At 40.5% G+C, this 26,172-nt stretch overlaps 1 protein-coding gene across 4 annotated transcripts in view; it reads left to right on the top strand.

Annotated features, from left to right (window-relative positions):
- LOC147173635 (ras-specific guanine nucleotide-releasing factor 2) overlaps positions 1–26,172 on the top strand; it is a 41,756-nt gene that overhangs the window by 3,154 nt on the left and 12,430 nt on the right. For 3 of the 4 annotated variants that reach the window (XR_015094798.1, XM_086075447.1, XM_086075446.1), the window contains exons 2-18: positions 9,350–9,456; positions 9,978–10,125; positions 12,927–13,016; positions 13,102–13,238; positions 13,729–13,845; positions 13,952–14,031; positions 15,522–15,715; positions 15,942–16,051; positions 16,136–16,254; positions 17,279–17,439; positions 17,512–17,578; positions 18,645–18,781; positions 19,005–19,087; positions 20,434–20,682; positions 22,623–22,715; positions 23,155–23,609; positions 25,456–25,581. Coding sequence is in view for 3 of the 4 variants with exons in the window: in XM_086075447.1 (XP_085931573.1) it covers positions 9,350–9,456; positions 9,978–10,125; positions 12,927–13,016; positions 13,102–13,238; positions 13,729–13,845; positions 13,952–14,031; positions 15,522–15,715; positions 15,942–16,051; positions 16,136–16,254; positions 17,279–17,439; positions 17,512–17,578; positions 18,645–18,781; positions 19,005–19,087; positions 20,434–20,682; positions 22,623–22,715; positions 23,155–23,609; positions 25,456–25,581 (2,473 nt within the window). In the remaining variant the exon portion in view is untranslated. The remainder of the gene's footprint in view (positions 1–9,349; positions 9,457–9,977; positions 10,126–12,926; positions 13,017–13,101; positions 13,239–13,728; positions 13,846–13,951; positions 14,032–15,521; positions 15,716–15,941; positions 16,052–16,135; positions 16,255–17,278; positions 17,440–17,511; positions 17,579–18,644; positions 18,782–19,004; positions 19,088–20,433; positions 20,683–22,622; positions 22,716–23,154; positions 23,610–25,455; positions 25,582–26,172) is intronic. The other variant, XM_086075448.1, reaches the window with a different exon arrangement.

Below are 26,172 nucleotides of genomic sequence, written 5' to 3'. Positions count from 1 at the left end.
CAAATGAGTCTAATAAACGCTATTTCCAAAATGATGCCTTTGCAAAGATGATCATGTTCAGTTTTAATCATGCGCATTCATGTTACCTCGCGGTACCGTTTAGCTGTACCAAATGCTTTGGTTGGTAATTGAGAGACACACTCATTTTTGTTTTTAATTAGAAACTTATTCTCCCATTGCTATTTTTAAGTTCCATCTCAAGGATAAACCATTAAACATGTTCAAATAAAACTGCTGTTATTGCGCCGATCGTTGTATGTGGAACGTTATTTTGTGTTTCTGCTGTCTCTGCCTGTCTTTCTCCCTCCGGCCTGTCTCACTCTCGCACTACAGCTGTGATGCTTAATTAGAGTTATTTTCAATCTGCCCTAAGCTGCAAGCCTGTGTTCTGCCTGCCACACATATTGTACATGCATAGCCATGCACTCAGGAGCAATAAACCAACTCATTACAATAGTGCTTTTTATTTTATTCCCCCCCCCCCCCCCCACCCAGCAATTGGTGATAGTCAACTTTTGGTGATGTGCTCCATTATGCAGTATATGTGCGGGCTTTTTTTATTTTCTCGTGTGTGTGTGTGTGTGCATTAAAGTGAAGCAGTGAAGTAACCTGCAGTGTATCACACCCCCACAGTGAGCTACAATGCGAGCGCGCGAAGCCTTCTGCCTTCCTCGTTCCGCGCCGTACCCTCACAAAGATACAAACCCTTCAAATCATTTGAAGTGCATTCACACTGTTCTGAATGGTTTCCACGGCGACGGTGCCACTGCTATTTGAACACCAGTGTGTCATTTGGGCGCATATTTGGCATAGCATGCGTTCAGAAGCGCACCATCTCACCGCCGCGGCGCATTGATTATATTGATCGCTCGGTTCACCGGAGAACATCTGATGCATTTTGTGTGTGTGTAGATGACTCCAAGGCAATTTTTTTGTTTATATATATTTTCATTTTGAAGTGGAGAAGGTGGAAACACACTTCTAAGTTAGTAGAAATATTGTTTGATGTTTGGATTTGAAATGGACAGTATTTTGGGTGATGCCAGTCCTGTAACTTTTTTTTTTTTTTTTATGTTGAAGAAAACGGGTAGTAAAACTAAGATCCTGTTGAACAACCCAGTCAGAAATGCTACTGCTACCTCTCCTAGACACTTCCATACCTCCACAGGTATATCATCAGGACCGAGTGCCTTTCCACTCTTCGTCCTCTTCAATGCCCTTCCCACTTCATCCTTACTAACCTTTGCTACTTCCTGGTCCTCCTTACTGTCCAACCTAGCATACAAGTCATCGTAAGCCCCTTGTTTGGCCTTTGCCACTTCTACTTTCACCTTACGCTGCCTTTCCCCTGTCCTCCTGTCTACTTTCTTCAGTCCTCTCAGTGCCCCCACTTCTTCTTCGCTAACCTCTTTCTCTGGATCCACTTCTGCACCTCCTCGTTCCACCGCCAAGTCTCCTTCTCCGCCATTTCCATTCTTTTTGCAAAGTCCAACCACCATCTGTCCTTCTGCGTTCCTCTCCTGGATACCAAACTCGCCCATCACCTCCTCACCAACGTGTCGTGTCCATTGAAGTCTGCACCAATGACAACTCTCTCACTTCTAGGGATGCTCTGCATCATTTCATCAAGGTCCAATCAAAAGTTCTCCTTCTCCTCCCATTGATCATCACACCTTCGATTCCTAGCTTCAGGCTCATCACTCTTTTTTTTTTTTACCTCCAGGACGTTCCAAAAAAACTCCTCCTTCCCGATAACTGCTACTCCATTTCTCTTCCTATCTACACCATGATAGAATAACGTGAACCCTGCTGCTAAACTTCTCACTTTGCTCCCTTTCCACCTGCTCTCCTGAACACACAGTATGTCCACCTTCCTCCTCTGCATCATGTCAACCAGCTCTCTACCTTTTCCTGTCATAGTTCCAACATTCAAAGTCCCTACTCTCAGTCTTAGACTCTTGGTGTTCCTCTTCTCTTTCTGCCTACGAACGCACCCTTCCTCCTCTCCTTCTTCAAGCAACAGTAGTCCAGTTTCCCGCCGGCACCCTGTAGGTCGTTGTTAACCCGAGCCTCGACTGATCCGGTATGGAAGTCAGATATTTGATTTGGCCAAAGTTTTATGTCTGATGCCCTTCCTGACACAACCCTCTTTTTTTATTTTATTTATCCGGGCTTGGGACCGGCACAAAAAAACACTGGCTTGTGCCCCCTTGCGGGCTACATTCAAATAAATATATAAATACTTAGAATTAAATATCAATCAATCAATAAAAAAACGCTCTGCTCTCACATTTATTTATTTCATGCAGCAGACGCTCTTGTCAGGTCGAAATGTTATTCAAATGAGGGGGGCGGTCCTAAGCGTGTCTTGGGGTTGGGCTCCGCCGTTGCAAAAAGTTCGACCTGACAGCATCTGCAGCATAAAATAAATAAATGTGGGAGCAGAATTTTGTTATTTATTGATTATTTAATTCTATTTATTTATTTATTTATTTTTGCATTTATTTTTATTTTTTGAATCTCGTTTTTATTTTTGTGTTTGTTTTTACTGTTCGTTAGTTATTTAGGATATATATATATTTCCTAAATAAATAAATATTGTCCTCCATAACTTTACTATCTCTTATGGCAAATGTCATTATGTTGCGAAACTCGATGGGCAAAATTGCTTGGCAGTCGCACAGAATGCAGTTTCGATAACAGATGTGCACGTAATCTTCAAAGACACACACACCGTGGGTGATAAAGCTCTGGGGGCGAATGAGCCTCTGTAGTGCGCCATGATGTTATTGTTATTGCTTACATCTACGGCAGCCGCACGTGGAGGGGAGGGGTGGCGCACCTCACGGGGTCTTCATGTCGTGTATTGTAGTGTCAACTATTAGGGTCGTCAGGCGTCTGTGCTGAAGCTAATAAGCCATAATAAACATTGCGAGACTAAAACAACATGTTTCAGATGAGAGAAAGTGCTTCATAAAACATTTAATGAGGGTAAGCACAAGGGCTTCGTTAGAGATACGTGCTCAAATATGCTGCGTTTGCTTTATGTGCCTGCCTGGTGTCGAAGATGCAGGTGCACTGCATCGTACCGAACGCTGTTTCGAGTATTTTGGTTTGCTCTTTTAATTAGCTACATGAGGGGTAAAATATTTAAAACTGGTCGAAGATGATTAAATGTCCCAATTTCTTTTTTTTACTCTTGTTACTGCATCATGTTATACTGTAGTGCATACGTTTACGTACATTAATTTTTTTTTGACTTTGTTGGCCCGGTGGGAGCCCAGCAGGGGTTGAGACAAGAAAGGCGGATAATGAGAATGAGAAGGGGTAGATTAGGAGTGGGATCCGGAAGACTGGTGTGTAGGGACAACAACAGTGAGCCCACTCAATGAGTCTCAATGTTTTTTACAAATGACTTGTATTGTTTCTCCAGTTGGTTGCAAAACCCCTTTAATGGCTGGCGGTGTGATGCTGTGGCGGAAATGAAACGTATGGAGGCAAGATGAGAAAAATGGAGCAATTGTCAGGAAGGATGTCAGACAATCAGCTTTCTGACAGTTATTTGCTTTATTTATGCTTTTAAGGCTTTAACGTGTTTTTTTACAACATACTTTTAAAAATGTAATTACTATTAATTAATTAAGAAAAATACTAATTTTTGTCATTATCTTTATGATCTTATTTTGTTTAATTTATTCCAAAACCGTATTGTATCCTCATTTGCTCACGAGACGATAAGAGCATCGGGCATTGCAGCAAGGGATTTTTGTCAAATTCATTCATGTCACATAGCCTGAAGACTTCATTCCTCTGTGCAAAAACCAATTTCACACTTGTGATATATTCATGTAGTGTGGTGTTTTAATATTGCAAGTTCAAAGCATGGCCAACTGTAAAACACGCGTAGGCCTACACTCGTACCTTGAGATACGAGTGTCTCGACTTCTGAGTGTTGTTGTTTTTTAAGATGCAAGCTGTTATTCGGCCAATTCTTTGCTTGGACTTTAGAGCAACATTTTTAGATACGAGTGCTGTTATTTCTTGTGACAGTGAACTCAACTCACTTCACAGCAAGCAGCAGTGGCAGCTAGTGAGCATTTCTTCAGAAAGAGGCTTCAAGCTGTTTATTGCCACCCCCCTCGCCCCCTCCCAATCTGGAAACCTGAAATGGTGAAAAACTGTTTAACGCTATTCAGTATCTCCACAACTGAGTACAGCATTCAAGACCTCTGTGCGGTGGCATGCTAGTGTGCCTTAAGGAACTATCCAATCTAACTTAATTTGTACATTTATTTACTACAAATAATGTACATTTCTTTATAATTTGAGCGTACTGTAATTAATTTCCTGTTACGCTTCTTTGTTAGCGAGTAGATCTTCCCTCCAGAGTCCAAACACTTGTTAATTTGCCTGCTATTTTGTTGTTCAAAAGTTGGACGTCGTCTGTGATCGGTAGACTTGATCACCCCAAGCACTTAATCCCGGTGTTAAACGTGCGACCTGTGTCGGTCTTAGGGTAACTTAGCAATTAGCATGGCTTCTCTGTCTTTCCATGTCATCCGTTTGTGAGAACGCCAGAATTGTCAGAACATAATAATAACTTATTCACCGCCACAGGGGTGTTGTTTTGTGACTTAGGAGCGACTCCGAAACGTGTTTAATCGCAGCAGGGGCCGGCCAAAGCTCATTGCTACTTGTAGCTAGCTAGCTAGCTCATGAGGTATAAGTTGCACAGTACCATTTGTGTGTCCAGCCAAGTGAAGTGTTTTGGGATTGTCTAGGCGGTTGGTTCTCAGTTTTGCAATTCAGCGTGTGTGTTTTTTTTGTGACTCGCAAATCCTATTGATTCTGTGTTTGAAGTTGTTGGACTTTAATGACGCATGGACAATTGCTCGCGACTATTACAATTAGCTGCCCCTCATTGTGCAGGACTCATTTACCTCATGTTGCTTGATAGCGGTTCCACGAGACGACGATTCAGGTGAGCGAGTGGAAGGCTTCAAATTGTTCTTAGTGCTTCGTTGTTTTTAGACGCATTCGCCCTGTGTCTTTGTCGAAATGGAATTCCTTACAGTGCAGTGAAAGCCCTCGGGGGAATATGAGGGTACATTGGAGGCGATTTGAAGGAAGAGTGAGCATGTGAGTGATTCCGAAATGACTGCGTTGGGAAGATGAGTGTTTATGTGCGAGATGGAGAGTGTGTGGGAACACCGTTTAAAAGCTGTATATGTCTTCTATTTAAAGGATGTTTGGCTAATAAGAGTCCAAATGTTACAAATTGCTGTCAGCATAATTCAGTGCAGTGCAAACTACAACCACAATAATGAACTATTTGTTTTAATCTGGTTGTAAAAAAAACGAAATCAATTGGCATACTTTATTTCTACAGATCTTTACATATGTTTACATATTCACATTGTCACTTCTACAACACGCTAGGCAATCATAATGTCCCATTCACTGGTGAGCTACACTTTCTTTCTTTTTTAAAACAAAGCATTCCTGTTTATACGTTTCTGCTGGAGCTCTGATAATTGGAAGGCATATGCAATTGTTGAAGACAGGCGAAAAAGTCAATTATAGCAATTTGCCAAACCTAACAGGAACTTCGCCATTCTATTTATTTATTTATTTATTTATTTGGGAAGTTGCCACCATTTTTTTGTCATATTTTATAACCTCGTAAACCAGATTGATAATTGTGATTCACTCGAGGGTGTTCTTCACATGATCAATCTGGGATGTCACTTCACTCGGCAGATCTGTTCGAGAAAGGACTTGGAGCTGATTGGTCGATGCCGCATCTTGCACCTTTGTTTTGACCAATCAACGCAACGGATGAAAATGTCGTCTTCCATCTGGTCTTAGGAGGGGGGTGGGGGGTGGGGGTGGGGGGGAAACATCTTTACCAGATAAAAATGCACGAAGCGCCTCTCGCTGTTCAAATTCAACAAGGAAGCAGTGAGTAATTCTACGAAAAAATAATTAATTGCCGCGTCCATTTGTCTGTTAGGTTTGTTTGCATTTTAGAGGGTTATTTGCAGTTTCATAAAAATCAGCAGTGCCACTTTTATTATATTTTTTTCAACACAGCAACAAAGCTTCACCTAGATCTTCAAAAATTGGGAGGCATATCTAACTGACCAAGACATACAAAAAAGTCATACCCTATGCGTAGCAGGAAGTCCTCCATTTTGAATTTATTTTGGTATCTGACCCTATTTTTGCCCTTTTATAGAGGTCACATTTTAACGAACTCATCCGACAGAGTGCATCTGATCAGCTTCAAAATTTGCCTGTTTCATCTAAAGATGTTTAAGGCAAAAAGTTATTGAACCCATTTATTTTGTTGCATGCTGTTGTCGTTTGCAAAGATAGAAATTATGCTATTTTTAGGGTCTAAAGTACCTAGTCAAAAACTCATGAAACTTTGCACACACATCAGGCATGGCCAATAAATGTATACTGTATTTTAGAAGGTTCTTGTCGTATGTGTCAGTACCCAAACGTGGCCAGAGTTGCGAGGGCGCTTTATAGCTGCTTGCAGCTCTAGTTACTATTAATTTTTATACTATCAATATTAATATGCTTCCTTCTTTGTTCCTGAACATGTGAGATGGATCTCGAGAAGTTCAGAACACGAAGAGTCATCATGGTCCGACAGTGGAAGCACAAAAACCCGGGAAGAAGAGTCGGATATGGCGTTGCCATGGAGACGCTTCCCTGTTAGACACAATTCATAAACATGCACATGCTAAAGAAATATTATGTAACAGCTCTTGCTTCGCTCCATCTCTGGATCCCTCGGTGCCTTTCTGTCAAAGGCTGTTATGGCACGGATTAGCGTTGATGTAATAATGTCCCACCAGTCAGAGAATCAAAGTGACAGGTGCTTTTAAAAATAATAAAACTGAGTAAAGCCTGGATATGGGGAAGGAGACGGCGCTGTTTTTGTCCCAATAACCTCGGTGACTCCAGCCCATCTCGATAGCACTGGAGCCTGTCCATCCTCCCGGGGGGCAAATGTCTATGCCTCCTCTAGACTCTGTGTGCTTCACTGAATCCTCACTGAGACACAAAGGGATGAAAGCATGAGGGGATGCCGAGATGGGGGGGTGGGGATGGTGGAGGAGTGAGTTTGGAGAGGAGTGGGACGAGAGGTGATGTGCAAAGCAAGAGGAAAGGAATAGAAGAGAATGATAGCAAAAGTCCACTCGGCGCTGTAAGTCTTGTGTGTGTTTTTTGCCCGGCTAAGAATAGCAGCTCTTGTGCTAACCCAGTGCCCCAGGACAAAGCTTCTATCACTTCACACAGTACTACTGTATGTTCTGTTCTCGAGGTGAGTGCCTGTGTTGGCGTGTGTCTGTGTATGCAGTATACATTTTGAGAACTGAGGGTACTGTGTAAATCCGTTTCTGCGACGGACATATACACAGTACTGTATGTTACGTTCCAATAATACTTTTTGCCATGCAACTTTTAATATCTTTAGAACCAGGAAGGAGCCTGCTATTCATTTACAGACACCCAAACACGTACACTGTCAAAAATCCTTCCTTGGTTAAAACGCATTAGCAGAAACAGAATTTAAAATGATATTCTACAGCTGAGTTCGAGCCAGTGTAAAGCCTTTAAAACTGGAATAATACGTTCAGATCTCTTTGGGGAACAAAGAACCTCAGAACCTGAGCTGCAGCGTTTTAAATGAGCTGCTGCTGTTTGATGCTCTTTTGAGGGAGTCCAGTCAGGACCATTACAATAATCAAGTCTACTGGAGATAAAAGCATGGATAAGTGTCTCTTGGTCTGGTTGGAGCATGCAACCCTTCAATCCGGGTGTTTTTCAACTGTTTGAAGTGATTGATTTGATTTGACTGCTAAAAGTCAGATCTGAATTCATCAGCACACCGAGGTTTCGTGTTTGGTCTTTGGTTTTTGAAGACAGTGCCTCCAAGTGTTTACTAACAGCAATACTTTTTTGTTTATTGCCAAAAACAATTACGTTTCTTTTTAGTTTACGGTAATTGAAGGACATTGTTATTCATCCAGCTCTTAATTTATTGTAGGCAGTTCTTGTGACAAAGAATATATAGAGCATATTAATTGTTTGTATACTTTTGTACTTTTCGGCCGCTCTTCTTTTTGTTTTGTTTTTTGTTTTTTTGTTTTTGTTTTTTTCTTAAGAGCTCATATATATATATATATATATATATTTAATTTTTTATTTTTTATTTTTTGTATGTGGGTGAGAATGTGTGCGTGCGTGCGTGCGTGCGTGTATTTGTTATCTCACCAAAAACCTATTAAAAAAAATCCCATACCGTTCACCTAAACCGAACACCGCCGTCAGGAGACCCGAGGGGACCAAAGAAAACAAAGGAAAGTGAAATCCAGCACCGATCAGACACCACCCACCGGGCCACCCACCAGAATTCTTCCCCAACACCAGAAACATCTAAATTCCAACAAATCCCCCAAAAAATCAGGGAGACCTCAAGAGACCGAAGGAGAGACTGAGGAAAGGAAGGAAGGACAGACGAGGCCGAGTGAGATCCACAGACACCAGCCTCCACGATTTAATGACCTGAGGAGGAAGCGGATTGTGTCTGAGTTTCGATAGATGCTGGTGTGGTGGATCTGGCATGCATGAAAATCTCCACCAAAGAGGGGAGCCGTCGACCCCCGCCAGGACAGAGCAAGCGCAACACCTCAGGGCCCCCCAGGCCGCGGCAGCGCCAAAGGACGACCCCCGGGCCGCTCTTCTGTTCCCAGGATATATTGTGCATGCAATGATGTACTTTTTCCCGTAATAAGGTCAATTGTTACTGTTATAGTGTGTTTATGTCACCCTGTTGAATGTATGTTGTAAATAACTGCCGCGTTAAATTGGTGTCTGCCATCTATTGGTGAACAGTGTTAATACAACTTAAAACTGATCCGGTGTGGTGGGTGGCATTTTGCCTGTTCCTAACCTAGATAGTGCCGTTTGTACGCAAATGTACCTAATAAATGGTACACATTGTAACAGTCCCAATATGTACCCTGCTTAAGTACAGTCGGTGTACTTTTGAGAATACGGCCCCATTGACAAGTCATTGGACCCTTACAATATGGCATTGGCACTCAGTTATTTCCCGCCCCCCTTTTTTTAAGAGGCATTTTGAGTCCGTATGAAAGTACAGTACTGGAGTCATTTTTGTGTGTATTGACTTATGTTGCAGTATCTTTATGACGCCCCTTGTCTAGTGTTATTGTTTTATGTGTGTTGAGGCCCCGAGAGCTTTTTATTTATTTATTATTCCTGTATCGTGTTTGACAATCCCCTCTTTCTCTTTCATTTGCATCTGCAGCACTACTTCCTCGTTGTGTTCGGTCACGATGGACAGAAGCCTCTGGAGCTCCGAACGGAGGAGGAGGTCGAGTGTGACCAATGGGTGGAGGCCATTCAGCAGGCCAGGTATCGATGGATGGATAGATCGATAGATCGATAGATAGATAGATAGATAGATAGATACGCAAATGCCCTACCTAGCTAGCTAGCAGCTAACTTAATAGATAGATAGATAGATACGTGAATGCCCTAGCTAGCTAGCTAACAGCTAACTTACTGGATGGATGGATGGATAGATAGATAGATAGATAGATAGATAGATAGATAGATAGATAGATACGTGAATGCCCTAGCTAGCTAGCAGCTAATTTACCAGATAGATAGATAGAAAGATACGCGAATGATAACATCAGACATCAGTGCAGCTAATTTACCAGATAGATAGATAGAAAGATACGCGAATGATAACATCAGACATCAGTGCAGCTAATTTACCAGATAGATAGATAGAAAGATACGCGAATGATAACATCAGACATCAGTGCCCTAGCTAGCTAGCTAGCAGCTAACTTACCAGATAGATAGATAGATAGATAGATAGATAGACGTTTCTTCAACATCATAAACCGACACCCCCTCCCTTTCAGTTATTCTGACATCATCATCGAGCGAGAGGTGCTGATGCAGAAGTACATCCACCTGGTACAGATCGTAGAGACGGAGAAGGTGGCGGCCAATCAGCTGCGTACGCAACTGGAGGACCAGGACACTGAGATCGAGAGGCTTAAAGCGGAGGTATCAAGTGACACAAATGAGAGACACTTTATTAGGAACACCTGTGGAGTTCATTGAGAGCTAATACATGTATGTTCAGTTTTGATTGACACTTTCAGAGAGTTATAAAAAAAAAATGCGTTTGCATTACAGGGGCTTAGTACAAATAGTACTTCAAGCTTTAAAATAAAAATGTAATTTTAAGAATAAGAATACAATATGAATACAATATGTGTAGTACTTCACTTATACCTATGGAAGCCAAAATTTGATAAAACATGCACACATTTATTCTGCATTTTTTTTCATGCTGTCGAAAATATTAACATTTCTCTATGAATTAAAACATAATAGCTAGTATTTATACAGCCAACTGAGAGCTCGTTCTGTATGATGTTGAAAATGTTTGGGAAAGGAGTTAATTTGATATTTATATTTATATTATTATTATTATTTATTTTATATATTGATATTTGACATTTACTCAAAGACATAGCGATACTATGAAAACGTTAGGAGTAGAAAGTACATATATCTGTATAAATGTAGGGAGTAAAGGTAAAAAAGGCACCAAAAATACGCAAGTACTGACAGCTGAAAAATTGCAGTACTGTAGGAAAGTAATTACTTAATTTCCTCTCACCACTGGTAATTTGCATGACGGTGATGCTAAATCATAGCCTTTGTGATCGTCAGCTAACGCACAATTATTATGAAGCTCCTGCATACACATGCACCTCCAAGACACTCCCACATGTCGAAGCAAGTTCTTCTTAAATGCTATTCGATATATTTGCATTCTGTACTGGTTGCAGCCTTATGCCGTTGTAAATGCACATAAACAAAATCATCCAATTCCTCTACAACATCCACTCCATGCCCCTGGTGATTATTGTGTTGCAAGTGTGCGTCTATGCGTGCGCGCGCGCACGTGTGTGTGTATATTAACATATTTGTGTGTGTTTGTGGAGGGATTGATCGGCGCTCCCAGCGTAGGAGGAGAATAAAGACGAGCCATCACATTCTTACAAGCAGCTGACAAGCAACTGTTCTACTTATCTACTCTCCGTGTCCCTCCTGTATTGCAGTTGTACAATAGAACACACACACACACACACACACAAACAGTGTCATGGTACACACACACTCTCAGGCTTTAATGACCTTTGCAACATTGTTCATTTTTGATTGATTACCTTTAAAAAAAACACCCAGCCACAGGTGATTGTGGGTTTATAGTACAAGAAAAATCCATAGTGATGATTGCTCCTTTTGTAAACAGTTAATGAGCATGTGGGTGGCATTGTCATGAATGGTAAGAGTTGTGATAAAAAAAAACGACTGCTACTTGTTGCTGGGTAGAATTTGTGGATTACGTTCATTAGTGCCCACAAGCTCAATAGTTACTGTATAGTCAACTATAGATGAGCAAAGATATATTTGTAACATTCTGAATACTTGAAAGAAAAGTCGATTGAATTAAAACTGAGAAGGGCTCTGAAAATCTTCAGACCTGGGTCAAGTGGACTTTTAGTGGAACTCAGAGTTCAAAGTAAACATGGTGAAGCTGCATTGAGCTGTTATGCTGCACACCAATGGAATAAGATGCCTACAGAGGTGAAGTCATGTTTTTTATTTTATTTTATTTTTTTACAAAGTGCGGAGGCGCTGTGTAGAATGGCTGTCAACATGCTGGTGCTTGATGAACATAGAAGTTGTGGGCTAAGCGGCAATTGGCCCCAAGGGGACCAGCAGCTATCATCTCTATAAATCACACCTCCACCACCGTGTCTCGTATTGTGCCTCACTAATTGCTCTCATAAACAATTGGTCTGTATTGTTCTGGTACCGTGATCCTTTGCATGTGAAGCCCTGGAGATCATCAAATGCTAACAAAAGACATCTTTTTTTTTTTGAAATTATTATTAGGGAACATCTGTAATGAGGCCGCACATGAAATAACATTATCATTTGAGAGCCAGTGTGCAGCCGGCGATCCATCTCATTAAAAACACACTCTTGCTTGTGTGTGTGTGTGAGTGTGTGTGTGTGCTGGATATTTATGAATAATTAAACCTAGCTACTGTAACTATCAACAGTTGTCAGCATCCTCTTTGCAAGCATTTGCATGATGCTACTGCTGCGCGCGCGTGTATCGAGTTGAGTTTCATGCAAAAAAAAAAAGCTGCAAGGCAAAACAACTAATGTTGCACACAGAAGCAGACGCTGCCAAGAAGAAGAAGAAGAAGAAGAAAAAAAAGCTTTTAGCAGCTCTGCTCGCCTTTGTGGGGAAAACAAAAGAAGTGTTTGCAATTACCAAGCAAAATCTGTTCCTTTCGTTTCTTTGCAAGCTTTTGTGTTTCATATCTGGAAAGATGGGCGGTGATTTACTTAATGTCACGTTTTTTAAATGTGACGGCCATGAATGGACTTGATGTAGACAGAATAGGTTTTAACACGGGTTTTTAAAAGCCTTTTACGCTTTGCTGCCAGACAAATGACATGTCCCCGAGACTGAAGATAATAGTTTATTTCTGGCAAATCTGCCACTTTAAAAAACTTTATAAAGTGGCAAATTTAGGAGTTTTTTTCTCGCCAATTTATAGTCACAATTTTGCGACTTTAAAAAGGGGCAAATTTGCGATTTTTTTCTCTGAATATTGCCTACACCCTCTAAATGTTTTTTTTACTTTTTTTACATGGGCCTAATACGCCGTCGTAGCCTGATGCCCCGAAATTTGCAATAGTTCCCAAACACCCAAATTAAGCATTTTTCAACTTTAAGAAACCATTATTGTATTGTATATAATTTGTGTTTGCAGATTATTGCTCTGAACAAAACCAAGGAGCGTATGAGGCCTTATCACGTCAACCATGAAACAGAAGATCCAGACATCAAAAAGATCAAGAAGGTAAGTGTTTTCTACTACAAGTAGTCCTACTTAGCGTCTTCACCATTCAAGCGGCTGCAAGTTGTGTGTGCTTGTCTTAATTCAGGTGCAGAGCTTCATGCGGGGTTGGCTGTGTCGCAGGAAGTGGAAGATCATCGTGCAGGACTACATCTGCTCGCCTCACGCCGAGAGCATGAGGAAGAGGAACCAGATTGTCTTTAACATGGTGGAAGCAGAGACAGAGTGCGTTTAGAGTATGGGATGATGAAATGTTTTTTTTTAGTGTGCCATTCTGTCTCTGTGCTAATTGAGCAAAGAAGCATTTTATAGTGAACTGTATTTCCTGATCTCACTGAGGGGATGTCCTTCGTCTTCTTGCTCTAAATTATCTAAATAATTTGGATTTGACTGGCATGAACGATCGAAGCCTTAAAAAGATAAAGATAGACCAATTATCGTCAGGGCTGATTATCGACAGCGATATTCAGCATTTTGAAGAAAAATCATACGTCGGATAATTGAACAATTTAAAACTGTGTTAATGTCAGGGTATGAATTATTTACATTTTCAGTTAGCTTTATAAGAGATGCTGACCCTGGGAACTCTCCTGTTTTTGTTTTAAATGAAAACCAAGCTAAGTAAAAATGTAACATTTCAGATATTTTGGAAAACTATTGAAAAACAGTACAATCCCTAAGACGCTTACTGTGGCGTCTCTTCGCATGACGGCAGGTATGTCCACCAGCTCTACATCCTGGTCAACTGCTTCCTCAGACCTCTGAGGATGGCCGCCAGCTCCAAGAAGCCCCCCATCAGCCACGATGACGTCAGCAGCATATTCCTCAACAGGTGCGCTCTGACGAACGGACAGATTTAGCTTCTCGTCAAGCGCCAGACGTGCTAATTATGCAGACCGAGCTGACAAAAGCAACGTGGACGCTGTGTTGTGTTATAGCGAGACCATCATGTTCCTGCATGAGATTTTCCACCAAGGCTTAAAGGCCAGAATCGCCAACTGGCCCACTCTGGTGCTGGGTAAGCTGTTACTTCACACACACACACACACACAGGATGCATTGTGTGCAGCCACTCAGTGACATCAAGGTCACATTTTTCGCATCTTCTCCTCATAAAGCTCGTCTTATTCAAACATCAGCCACACACAAACACACAAACACTGTGCTGACATACAATAAGCAGCAAGGCCTCCGCATTTTCACCTCTTGAAACAAAAGGCCGTGCTCAGTTTAACAACGCTTATAAGGAGACTGCCGAAACGCAGTACACGTTAGCGAATGGCTTGTGCCAAATTAGTCAAAAGAAGAGAAGGCTACAAGGCACCGTGGGTTCAATTCCCGCCCAGTGACGGTGCAAATATGAGAATGAATGGATAAGCAATGTATGGAGGGATGTAAGAGAGTTTCTTCACTTTGTTATTGCGGTATAGCGTGTAAGATGAACGAAATAAATAATTGCATTTGGGAACGCAACGTCATGAAAAACGTGAAGGGACTGTGGACGATCCATCAGAGTATCACAAATGGTAAAGCCTGATGGTCGAGTCAAATGTTTAAACGCTTGTTGTATAAAGTATTTGGGTCCAGTGACTCACAAGTGGTTTGGGAAATTATGTAACTGGCACGGTAACTTTGGTTCACACCTACCTTCATGACCTACAGCAGTACATGGACCAAAATAATTAATAAACTCTTGTGTACAGTATTGCCATATGTACCTTGGATGATAGATAGATGGATGGATGGATAGAAGCTCATAATAACAAAACATTAGCGCTCTAGCTACCTAGCAGCTAACTATGGATGGATGGATGGAAGCTCATGATAACAAAACATTAGCGCTCTAATTAGCTAGCAGCTAACTATGGATGGATGGATGGATGGAAGCTCATGATAACAAAACATTAGCGCTCTAATTAGCTAGCAGCTAATGATAGATAGATATAGATAGATAGATAGATAGAAGCAAGCTAATGATAACAAAACATTAGTGTTCTAGCTAGCTTGACAGTTTTGTCTATTGAACATATGCAATAACAAATATAAAATAAAAGAGAAAGAAAAGAAAGAAAATAAAAATTAAAAAGGAAAATAATTCTTGATAAAGTCATAATTTACATGTTCAAAGGGAGTAGGAAGAAGTAAAATACCTAATCTAGTCCTACTCCCACTAACTTACATGATGATAATGTACAATAAGTTATTATATTTAATAATATATTGGTAAAATAGGGGGGAAAAGAGAAGAAAACGAATATTGTAAAATAAATAATAAAATAATAATAGCTAGCAGCTAACTAGTTAGATGGATGGAGGGATAGATGGGTAGTCTATAAAATAATATCAAATCAGTTGAAAAAAATTGATTCATTACAAATTAATGAACATACACAAAATATCATTACAATGCTTGACTTTTTAAATTAGACAAAAGGATTGCAGCATGTGAGTAAATTGAATTATAGTCATTTATTACAGTGTCAAGCTGATAGCCCATTTCGTTCCCAGCCGACCTTTTTGACATCCTGCTGCCCATGCTGAACATCTATCAGGAGTTTGTGAGGAACCATCAGTACAGCCTGCAGGTTCTGGCCAACTGCAAACAGAACAGAGACTTCGACAAGCTGCTCAAGCAGTATGAGTCCAACGCCGCCTGCGAGGGGAGGATGCTGGAGACCTTCCTCACCTACCCCATGTTTCAGGTTTGTACGCAGACAGACAGCCTGCTGTCATGGGAACTCAGTAATAGCATTTTGTATGGAAAATCCTTTCCCCAAAAAAAGATCACATTATTCTGGTATTTTAGATTAAGACTAAGATTAATCAAATCAATTCACTTTCCAACCATATTAGAGTTTATTGAGATTTGATTGTAGGCTCAGTCAGCACATTTGTTCGAAATGATCCCGTGTTTCTATCTTGCCTAAGATTCCTCGCTACATCATCACCCTGCATGAGTTATTGGCGCACACGCCTCACGAGCATGTGGAGCGCAAGAGCCTCGAGTTTGCAAAGTCCAAACTGGAGGAACTGTCCAGGTAAATATTTGGTTTTTCAAACATCTATCCTTTGTTGTCCTGCCCTGTTTTTAACACTGGCAATTGACGCGTGTGTGTGGTCAGAGTCATGCACGACGAAGTGAGCGACACCGAGAATATTCGTAAGAATCTGGCTATCGAGAGGATGATCGTGGAAGGTTGTGACATCCTGCTGGACACCAGCCAAACTTTTGTCAGACAGGGTGAGTCTTCATTACTTCAGCGGCACTTCCACACTTCAGTAAAACGTGCCTTGGGCAAGAAAGGTCAAATACATCCAATGTGTACAGTCCAGTGCATCAAATTTGTCATTTGTGTAATTTTCCGAAGTTCACTGGGAAATGTTGAATACAGTACAGTTTTTAACAGTAGTATATTCTCTTGGGTCATCAAAGTTCATTTTGTTTGTTTACCCTTAAAGGGAACTTAGACACTTCTCAGAACTCAACCTTAAAAACTCTACATTCATTCGTCGTGTACACATTATGGATGGAGGTCAATGGGGCATGCCTGTGTGTGTGGACCGAGCCTGATTTTTTAAGTAGTGATGGAAATTAGACAAATTTAAAAGTTGAATTGATTTTATTGTTACACACAAGGAGCAATACTGACACTCATAAGAATCGCGATTCTCATTAAGTACGATTCATAATCGATTTTAAATGTCCCAAAATCGATTTTATTTAAATCATTTCATACGGTCTTCCCTTTGTTTGTGTGTGCCTTTATTGGGAGCGCTGTTAATGTTGTACCCGATTTGGCCACTGAGGGGCAGTGTGGTTCCATGCGGTCTGATACAGTTGAGTTGTAGCCACATTAGAGAGTAGAAGGAAAAAGTCACGATCAAGTTATTCCAATAAAAGTAGTTTTTTTGCAGCGTGGAGCCGTTGTTTTGAGTGATAAAAGTGCCGCGAGTAGAGCGCTAATTAGCATTACCGAGTCAGACTGGAGTAGATCATTACGGTTCCTTGAACATCTTTAAATTGAAGCAAAAATCATTGTCAATCAAATCATTTTGAATCAAAAATCGTTCTTAATAGAAAATCGAACCGCACACCCAAAAATCGGAACCGAATCGTGAGACATTCAAAGATTCCCACCCCTACAACACACCTGATACTAAAGATCAGGATCGTTATCAGGCGTGCTGATAAGCTGATTATATGAATAGGAACCATCCAATGTGAATCCATCCCGAGCGCCTTGAAATAATTGCGCTCTCTTCAGGCTCTCTTATCCAGCTGCCATCGGTCGAGCGGGGCAAGCTCAGTAAGGTGCGACTGGGCTCGCTCTCCCTCAAGAAGGAAGGGGAGAGGCAATGCTTCCTGTTCACAAAACACTTCCTCGTGTGCACGCGCAGCTCCGGCGGGAAATTGCACCTCCTCAAGGTGACGCCAGCACCACTTTCTTCAAGTACTTTTTCAATTTCACTCAATTTTGACTGCAGTTTTTGCTTGCAGCAAGGCGGCGTCTTATCCCTCATCGACTGCACTCTCATCGAGGAGACGGACGCCGGCGATGACGAGTGTAAGTATTCGGCACGTCAACGCAAGCATTTATGGCCTCTCCCTATTTATTTGTGGAGGTTAATTGGTTTTCAGCTGATAACAGATTGCTAATGAGTTCTCTTTAAATATCAGAAGCTTCTTTTTTAAAGGCCGGGTTAAGATCTTTTGACATTAACGGTCCATTAATTTGATTTATTGTGAAGATGTAGACGCACACTTAGACTTGCTACGTACACACTGATTTTTAACACCTTAACTGATTTTCAAAATTGTCGCATGGGTGGGCGGGCCACGGTATGATGCCGCTGGGTGCGTCCCCAAGAAACATGTTTATTTTTTTTGTTATTTAGTTTGTTTGTTTTGCAGCAAACAAATAAAGTGTAATTGCGTATCCACTACATTAGTAGGGGGGGGATAGAAGAAATATTTGCTTCTTCCTGAAAATTGTTCACATTTATCCAAACTTACCTTGTTGGAGGAAGGATAATAGCATGTAGCTGGTCGCATTCAGAGACATGCAGTTAGCATTAGTTAGCATTAGCACACATTTCCACATGACATGGCATGAAATGCAATCCCCGAGGTCCCAGGTTTGCCCAGTAAGTCCCAAGACTTGTGAAAATAACACAAGATAAAAAATATATAAAAGATAAGGTTCATGCTTTACAGCAGTTGTAAACTAGTAAGAATGGTTTTATTATAAATTTATTATTGACAGATAAATCTATACAATAACCTTGTATAATTCATAATTTTTTTTGATGGACTTGTCATTCTAAGCAGAGAATCTTAATAGTGAAAGCTTGTGCGTAAGTGACACCCATTGAAAAGGAATTAGGGAGGGGGGGGTCATTTTATGCAATACTGTATACATGTTTTTATTTAATCGGTAATCAGTATTTTTTTCTGCCTAAAAAAATGCATATCGGTCGGGCCCTATAGCCTACTATACTATACACAGAATGTACGTATGTAAAATATAAAATAAACTGCTTGGACCCGGATTCCCTGATTCCTAGATCGTGTGGCGTAGCTTTAGCCGGCCCATTTAATGAACACCCCTCGCATGCTTCTGCATTTTCCAGCTAAAGCTGGAGGTCAGGTATTCGGTCAGCTGGACTTCAAGCTGGTGGTGGAGCCGGCCGACTCGGCTTCGTTCACCGTGGTGTTGCTGGCGCCCTCGCGGCAGGAGAAGGCTGCATGGACCAGCGATATTAGCCAGGTGATACACACACTCACAGGGAATAACAAATAGCGAGAGCGTGCCCCCGCTGGGCTTTGCCGAGGCTTAGTGATACGTAAACACAGACGTGGGTGCAGCTCCCTGGAGGTGAGTTCAACTCGGCGCCTTCACAAACGCGCATGAGCTCCATTCAAGGGTTTTGAAGACAAAAAGTTGTTTGTTTGTTTTTGTTTACGCTCCTCCCCTCTTTTCGTCTCTTCAGTGTATCGATAACATCCGCTGCAATGGCCTGATGACCAGCGTCTTTGAGGAGAACTCCAAAGTCACCGTTCCTCACATGATCAAGTAAGTGTGCGAAGAGGAGGCGGCCATCTCTTCATGCGCATGCTGCAAAACATCAAGCACATGTGGGTGATGATGTTTTAAACATGTGTTGATTGTGACTACAACAAAACACTTTATTGTTTCTATTATGCTTCCTTTTCTTGATTATTTTGGTTTCAGAACTCTGATCTGATTTGATATTCATTCTTTTCTTTTTTTGCAATACCTTGGAACCTCCAAGGTGGAACACAATCCGTTGCTGGACAATTTGTATGGATTCCACAACAATTTCCCCAAATGGAAATGTTGGAATGAGAATTAGTCTGTTAACTGAACAGGCAATCTTCTAAGTAATGTGTAAAAACAAGTTAACGGCATTTACTGGTAAAACAAAAAATACTTAATGTTGTCAATAAAAATCAATCAAAATAATTCAAGCCCTTTTTTTTACATTAAGACAAAAATAATTGTCATTGTCATTCAAGTATAAAAATAAGAAAACAATTGCTCATATTAAGACACTTTCAATTGTAGTACAAGTGGAAAATTAAGTCAACCATTTAAAATAATAAGACAAACAACAATTATATTTAAATTTCAATGTTGTTTATTGTTATACATGGATTAAAATGAGCTTGCCACTGTAAATATGAAGACATAATATATTGCATTTAAATTTTTTTTAATTGTTATACAGTAGTTACAGTATTAGTATTAAAACATTAAAACAATATTATTATTATTTTTTATTGTGTTTAATGTAAAATTAAGCATTAATATTTTGACAAATATCAAGTTATATTTTCAGTTTAATGTTGTGGTCATGCATATGTAAAAATAAGTGAACCACTATTATAATAATATAATATTAAAAATACACATTTAAATTTTTTGTCAAACTAGTACTAAAATAACTGAACTACTGCTATTGTTAATCGTATTAATAATAAAGGCCAAATGCAAAGTTGATTTTAATTGACATTCAAGTATGTTTAAAAAAACAACGAAGTTAACCATACAAAACAAAGCATTCTATTATTAAAAAGTTCATCAGTTAATGCTAACTGGACCAAGCACTTTCAAGATGTAATATTCAATTGTGTTGTTTTTTATTTAAACAAAAAAAAATCCTGTAATTAATTATTTATTGCTTGCTGAGCCGAAGTCTCGCTTCACGTCCCGACGCCAGCCCCGTGAAAGCAAAATCTGAAGTTGTATTGGTCAAATTCTGACTTGCACGCTAACTTTCGAGGTTTCAGTGTATATGATTTTAATTCAATCCATTTTGAATTCAGTTCTTCTCATGCTTTGCAGCAGCAGTCACCCGTGCTCGTGTGCTGTGTGTGTGTACGTGTGTACCTCATCAGATCCGATGTGCGTCTCCATAAAGATGATGTTGACATTTGCTTCAGCAAGACGCTCAACTCCTGCAAGGTCCCGCAGATCCGCTACGCCAGCGTGGAGCGTCTGCTGGAGAGGCTGACCGACCTGCGCTTCCTCTCCATCGACTTCCTCAACACCTTCCTGCACACGTACAGGATCTTCACCGCCGCCAGCGTGGTCATGGACAAACTGGCCGACATCTACAAGAAGCCCTTCTCTTCCATTCCCATCAGGTCACCCACTGCACACGTGCAAAAACACACAAACCATGTTAAGCGATCATTTTCCCACAAGGGCTAATATTATTGGAGTTGCATGCACGACTCCGTGTCGGATGAAGATGGTACGATAGCGCTGAGCCAGAAGGAAGGAGTCCATAAAAGACATAGAATGTGCAAAAATATGGGACCGAGACGGAAAGTACCAAATATATGTTAGCTAATTTAATTTAGCCTACCATCACTATTTGTTTAGTAATGTACTGTAATGCCCCCGTAAGTGGTTATAGTTATATTCGAAATTCATCCAGTTCAGTAATGTTTATTAAAACTCAAAATAGCTTGATATATCAAAATTCATATTTTGATTTGACAATTTTTTACACAAAACACACAATTGCATCTTGTTATTATTTTAAGTAACAAAATATCAAGTTAATCTAACATTGACAACATTTTGGTTTAAGTTAATTAATTAAACAATAATAATTAATTAATTATTCATTTTAATTAATAGTCTACCAGTTCACTTGTTTGTATTATGACAATGTAAATTTGTTTTTCAATTTTAATAATTTTTGTTTTTGTCCATATCATATTACCACTAGAATATTTTTGTTTTTTTTAAGTATTAATATAACTAAGATTTGGGAGATTATGGAGAGTTATGATATGAAAATGCCCAGTAAAAATTGCTGATCAAAAAATATGAATTCATAATTTTAAAAAAATCATTTGTTTCTCATCATTCATTTAGTCAGGTTTTGGACAAAAAGTTTTTGTGTCGTGAAAATAATTTATATCTACATAAATATTAATAGGGTGTGACCAATATGTTTTTGTTTAGTTTTTTTAAGGCTGATGCCGATTTCAATAATGGCAGAATTTTTTTTCAATAAATAACTAATCAGCCGATTAATTAGCACAAATATATAATAGATTTTTTAATCCCTTAATACTTACAACCATAAAATATCAATTATATGCAGAACATTTAATTGTTTTATATTATTTTGTGTACGTTTGCCCTACGAATGTTGTAATGTGTTTATGTGTAAAAAGCAATCTGCAGAAATCAACGAAATCAATCATCCAATTTTTGCAGATTTTAAAGGCACTAGTATCGGCCGATTTAATTGACCAGCCGATTAATTAGCAATGCCTGTTTATATGGGAAAAATACAGCACTGTAGTATTGAGGAAGGAGTTGACCCAGCTTTGTTGATTTGAAAAATATTTTATTTCTGGTCAAAAATATAGCTGATGTCAACGAGATCATCTCAAAAAATGGCGCACGCCGACTCCTTTACCGTCCTGGTTTATATACCCTTTCACACACAAAAAATCTCTTTGTACTAACGTCACCATTGGCAGTGCAAGCATTTGGGGTTGCCATGGTCGCTTTTTTCAATTTATTCCTTTCTCGGATTCTCAATGGGAAAAGTCTTTTCATGTGTGCAAACCCTCATTTAAAAGTCTACTTCTTTGCCTCTACTTGCTGGAAAAGACCAGCAAGACTCATGCGGTATATAGTTAAGCCTGCTTCTATTTATTTGGAAACTACTACACAATATTATAGCAATTAATTGTAGTTCAATATGTGTCCAGTAAATGCCCTCCCTTATATTTACAGTGGGGTTTTCAAACGTTTTTTTTTTTTTCATAGTTAAGAAAAATGTAACGTTAGCGCAAAGCACGGTAAGATTTGATTTGAAGCGTTTCAGTAGTGTGTGAGCGGTGATGATGTCCCCTCATAGTTTGGATTCACATGCTGTCCATGTCCTTTCATTTCTTCCTTCTGACCACATGAACTCATCAGACCACGTTTTTTTTCTGTGCTTCTGCAATTTGTCGTCCTTCACCTGTGCTCATCTTTCCACCCCCGCCCTCCATCCAACTGACGTTTCCTTGTCCTCGCCGGCCGTGTGTCCGCCATGCTTCCGTCCAAACGGCAGGGCGCAGTACCACTCATTTGACCGTCTGTCCATCTCATCCATCTGTCCCGACTACAGTCTGAAGATCAAGAAGATAGCCATGGATCAGTCCAAGTAACCAGCTCCTCTTCTTTGTCTTTCGTCTCGTCCTCTGCATTGTCTGCTTGTCCTCTTTTAGTCTTGCTCACCTGATGCATGGCTCTCTAATGTCGTTTTCGGATGACTGGACTCGAGAGGCGGATTTATGTTCGGCGCGGCATGTTCTGTTCTCACTGTGAAAACATCCTCGCATCCGTAGTGATTCACGTCGGTCTTCCCTGCTGCCTGCAATAACCTTTTCCTCCTTTCATTTCCCCGCTTCCAATCGTGCCGTGCAATTTCTGCTCGTTTTTCTCGATGGCTGCGTTTAACATTGATTACGCCTGCGTCGAGTGCAATTGTTTTGATTTGTTAGTGGAGTTTTTCAAAAGGCAGATAGCGGTGTTATTTATGTATTCATTTTTTTTATATTTCAGTGTTTTTGAAAGATAGTACTCCAATATTCCCCTTTCAGGTCCTTGGAGCTGTTCTTCGCTACAAACCAAAACAACAGAGGCGGCGAGCACACGAATGACAAATCTCCTCGTCTCTGTCGCAAGTTCTCCTCGCCCCCTCCTCTCTCCATCTCCTCCCGCGCGTCCTCGCCCGTGCCCGCCCGGAAGCTCTCCCTGAACTCGCCCGTCAGCGGCAGGGTGGGCGGGCTGGACCTAAGCAGTCCTCTCTCCGGCCTGAACCACAACACGTCCCAGTCAGCCGCCGGCAGCCCCACGTCGGCCAGCACCCCCCAGACCCCGACACCGACCTCCTGCTCTCCCCCTCCTCCTCCGCCTTCCTCCGCCTTTCCGCCACAGGACCAAGTTCCTCCCATCCCCTCGTCTCCCGAGCAGAGTCCAACCCAGAGCGCGGAGGGAGAGGACCTGCCCAAGATTGACCCTTTTTGTGGCAAACTGAGACGGAGCATACGCAGAGGTCAGCAATCGTTCCTTGCGTCAGCAGTTTTTGGGGTTTGCTGTCCCAGGTTTTAAATGCCATACATTTTCCTATGAATTAGTCATATGTTTTTCTTCCACTAACACTTCCAATTCCATCACTTCACTTTGTGCTTCAAAATTTCTATGCTGAAAATTAACAGAGCTACCGAAAGTGCAAAACCTCTTTACAGTATGGAGATCTCTGCTACTTTTCCACCTGCTGCCAACAGGGAACATAACAAACAAGCAATTTAGCGCCCACTATTTGGGATCTAAACTAGAGATCATTAAATCAAGCCCCCATCCCAGAATGAATTAACTTGTCATCTTATGTTGGTCACATCCTAACCTACAAACACGTAAACACCCTGTTTAAAATTTTTACTGAAAATCTGAAGATTCAGGTTCAGTCCTATCAAGTTAGATAGGTGTCAGCAGGGTTACGCAAAACTGCTGCACCATTTTCCAAAAACATTTGCAGAACGGCAGAGCATGGGTCAAAACAAAGAAATTATTTCTTTTCAGATTTTTCACTTGCGTTCACCATTTTATTTATTTTCCTTGATGTCATTGTTGACATTGTTGATGCGGCAGATTGGGACTAGACAGGCCTGTGAATAATTAAAATGTGCATATAATTGACATCCATTAGGAAAAAAATTATTTTTTTAACCCAAAACATTTTTCAAAAACTGCTGATAAACATTTGGGTTTTCCACGAAAAATGAATAAATTAATTTAAAAAATTGAATAAAATACTAAAATAATAAATTTGGAAAAAAATTGAATATCCGATTCTGTGGATGCAAAACCAAATTACAATTGGGGCAAAAATTACTCAATTATGGTCAATTTGACCCAATGGTCAAAAAATTGGTTGTGTTATTTTTATTGGATTTTTTTCATCAGCCATATGTGTCAAAAAGTTGGGTCAAATTGACCCAAGTGGGTGTTGGTCCTGTTTTGACCCATAATTGGGTTATTTTTGAGCCAACTGTTTTCAGAGCGTCTGATTGTTTGGTCTCGTTCTGCGCTGTACCATGGGCCCACTCCCGATTCCAAGCTTAATTGGCATGTTAATAATCAAAAACGGCGAAGGCGGCTGGTGTGACATCATTATCTCCTTTCATTTGTGTGCTAAGTCCACTAAAGAAGACCTATGAGCCTCACACGCTCACTTCCCATAATTGCGGCGCTAAACGTCGCTGTGGCATTGAGGAGGTAACGTGTTTGGACATCCTCTCATTAGCGTGCGTGCAACACACACACACACACACACACACACACACACACACACACACACACACACACACACACGCACGTGTGCGCCCAAGCGTGTGCATGGGTGACACACATTAAAGAGCCAGTGTCAGCTCTTGAAGGGGCCACAATTTTTCATCAGTGCTACTGGGGGGCACATAGGACCAAGCATGTTCTAATTAGATGTATGACAAATCTACTGTACGTGCTCTTAAAATATTTGATGCCACTGAACGCAGAAAATTTTATTTTGAATTGCTACTGCCATCTCTTGACGAAAAATGCAACTGCACACACCCTTCTTCACGTACACAATGCGCACGTGACGTCATATCCGCAGACAGAGGGCGGGACATTCGAACCCTATTGGCCAGAGGCTTGCAGGAGTGCCCATTGTGAACAGCTTAAGGTGTTTATCTACTAATTAGAAGATGTTTCAGTCATAAATGATCAAATAAAAAGGCTATTGTAAGGATATTTTTGGGGAAATTGTTACAAAGAGCAGCTTTAAATAGGCATGAAAAAAACCATATACGTAAATCCAGTACAGTATATGTTTGTGTCATCATTGTTGTCTGTTGTAGCTGTCTTGGAGTCAGTGTCACTGGAGAAAATCATTCCCGAGTCTCCTCAAGGCAGCGAAGCAGGAGACATGTCCCCGTGCTGCTCGCCGTCCACTCCGCGACACCTCCGCTTCAGGACGCCAGGAGGTAAGATTTTACATGTGCCATACAAGTGCTTTAAAAAAACAACAACATACAAATCAATTATGGTTGATTTCGCTATACTGGCGGTTATTTAAAGTTAGAGAACTTAACTCATTTGCTCACAAAAACGTATAAACTGCGACATAAAATACTTTCTATTTTAAATATTACCATGGTTCCAAAGACGTATTTATATGTGTTTTTTATTTTTTATTTTTATGTTTTTTTATGCTAGAGCATATAGAAGGCTTTGATGCAGCCTCTGAACTGAAGAGAATGCTTGAAGCAATGGTAGTTATTACAGAACTGGCCAGCAGGTGGCAGCAGAGTATAAGAGATCAACCAGCCCCTTGTTGCAAAAAGCTCATTCCCCAGTGTTTTCAACAGAATTGTGAATAATGATGAAACTTAGCTATATTCTAATACTAATTGCTGCAAAATGGAAACAGATAGAAAAAAAAATAATCCTGATGAAAGAAGAGACTAATCTTTCTTTTGGTAGGTTCCATTTTTTTAATATCAATAGAACACAATATTCTGTGGGCCTTGGCAAAATCAGTCAAAATCCAGTAAAACAGCCGGGAGCGAAGGGGG

This window comes from Leptonotus elevatus, chromosome 5, assembly GCF_054856555.1.
Source record: "Leptonotus elevatus isolate MCC_2025b chromosome 5, RoL_Lele_1.0, whole genome shotgun sequence".
Classification (NCBI taxonomy): Eukaryota; Metazoa; Chordata; class Actinopteri; order Syngnathiformes; family Syngnathidae; genus Leptonotus; species Leptonotus elevatus.
The sequence above is the reverse complement of the archived record's forward strand: the minus strand, read 5'-3'. Positions and strand labels throughout refer to the sequence as shown.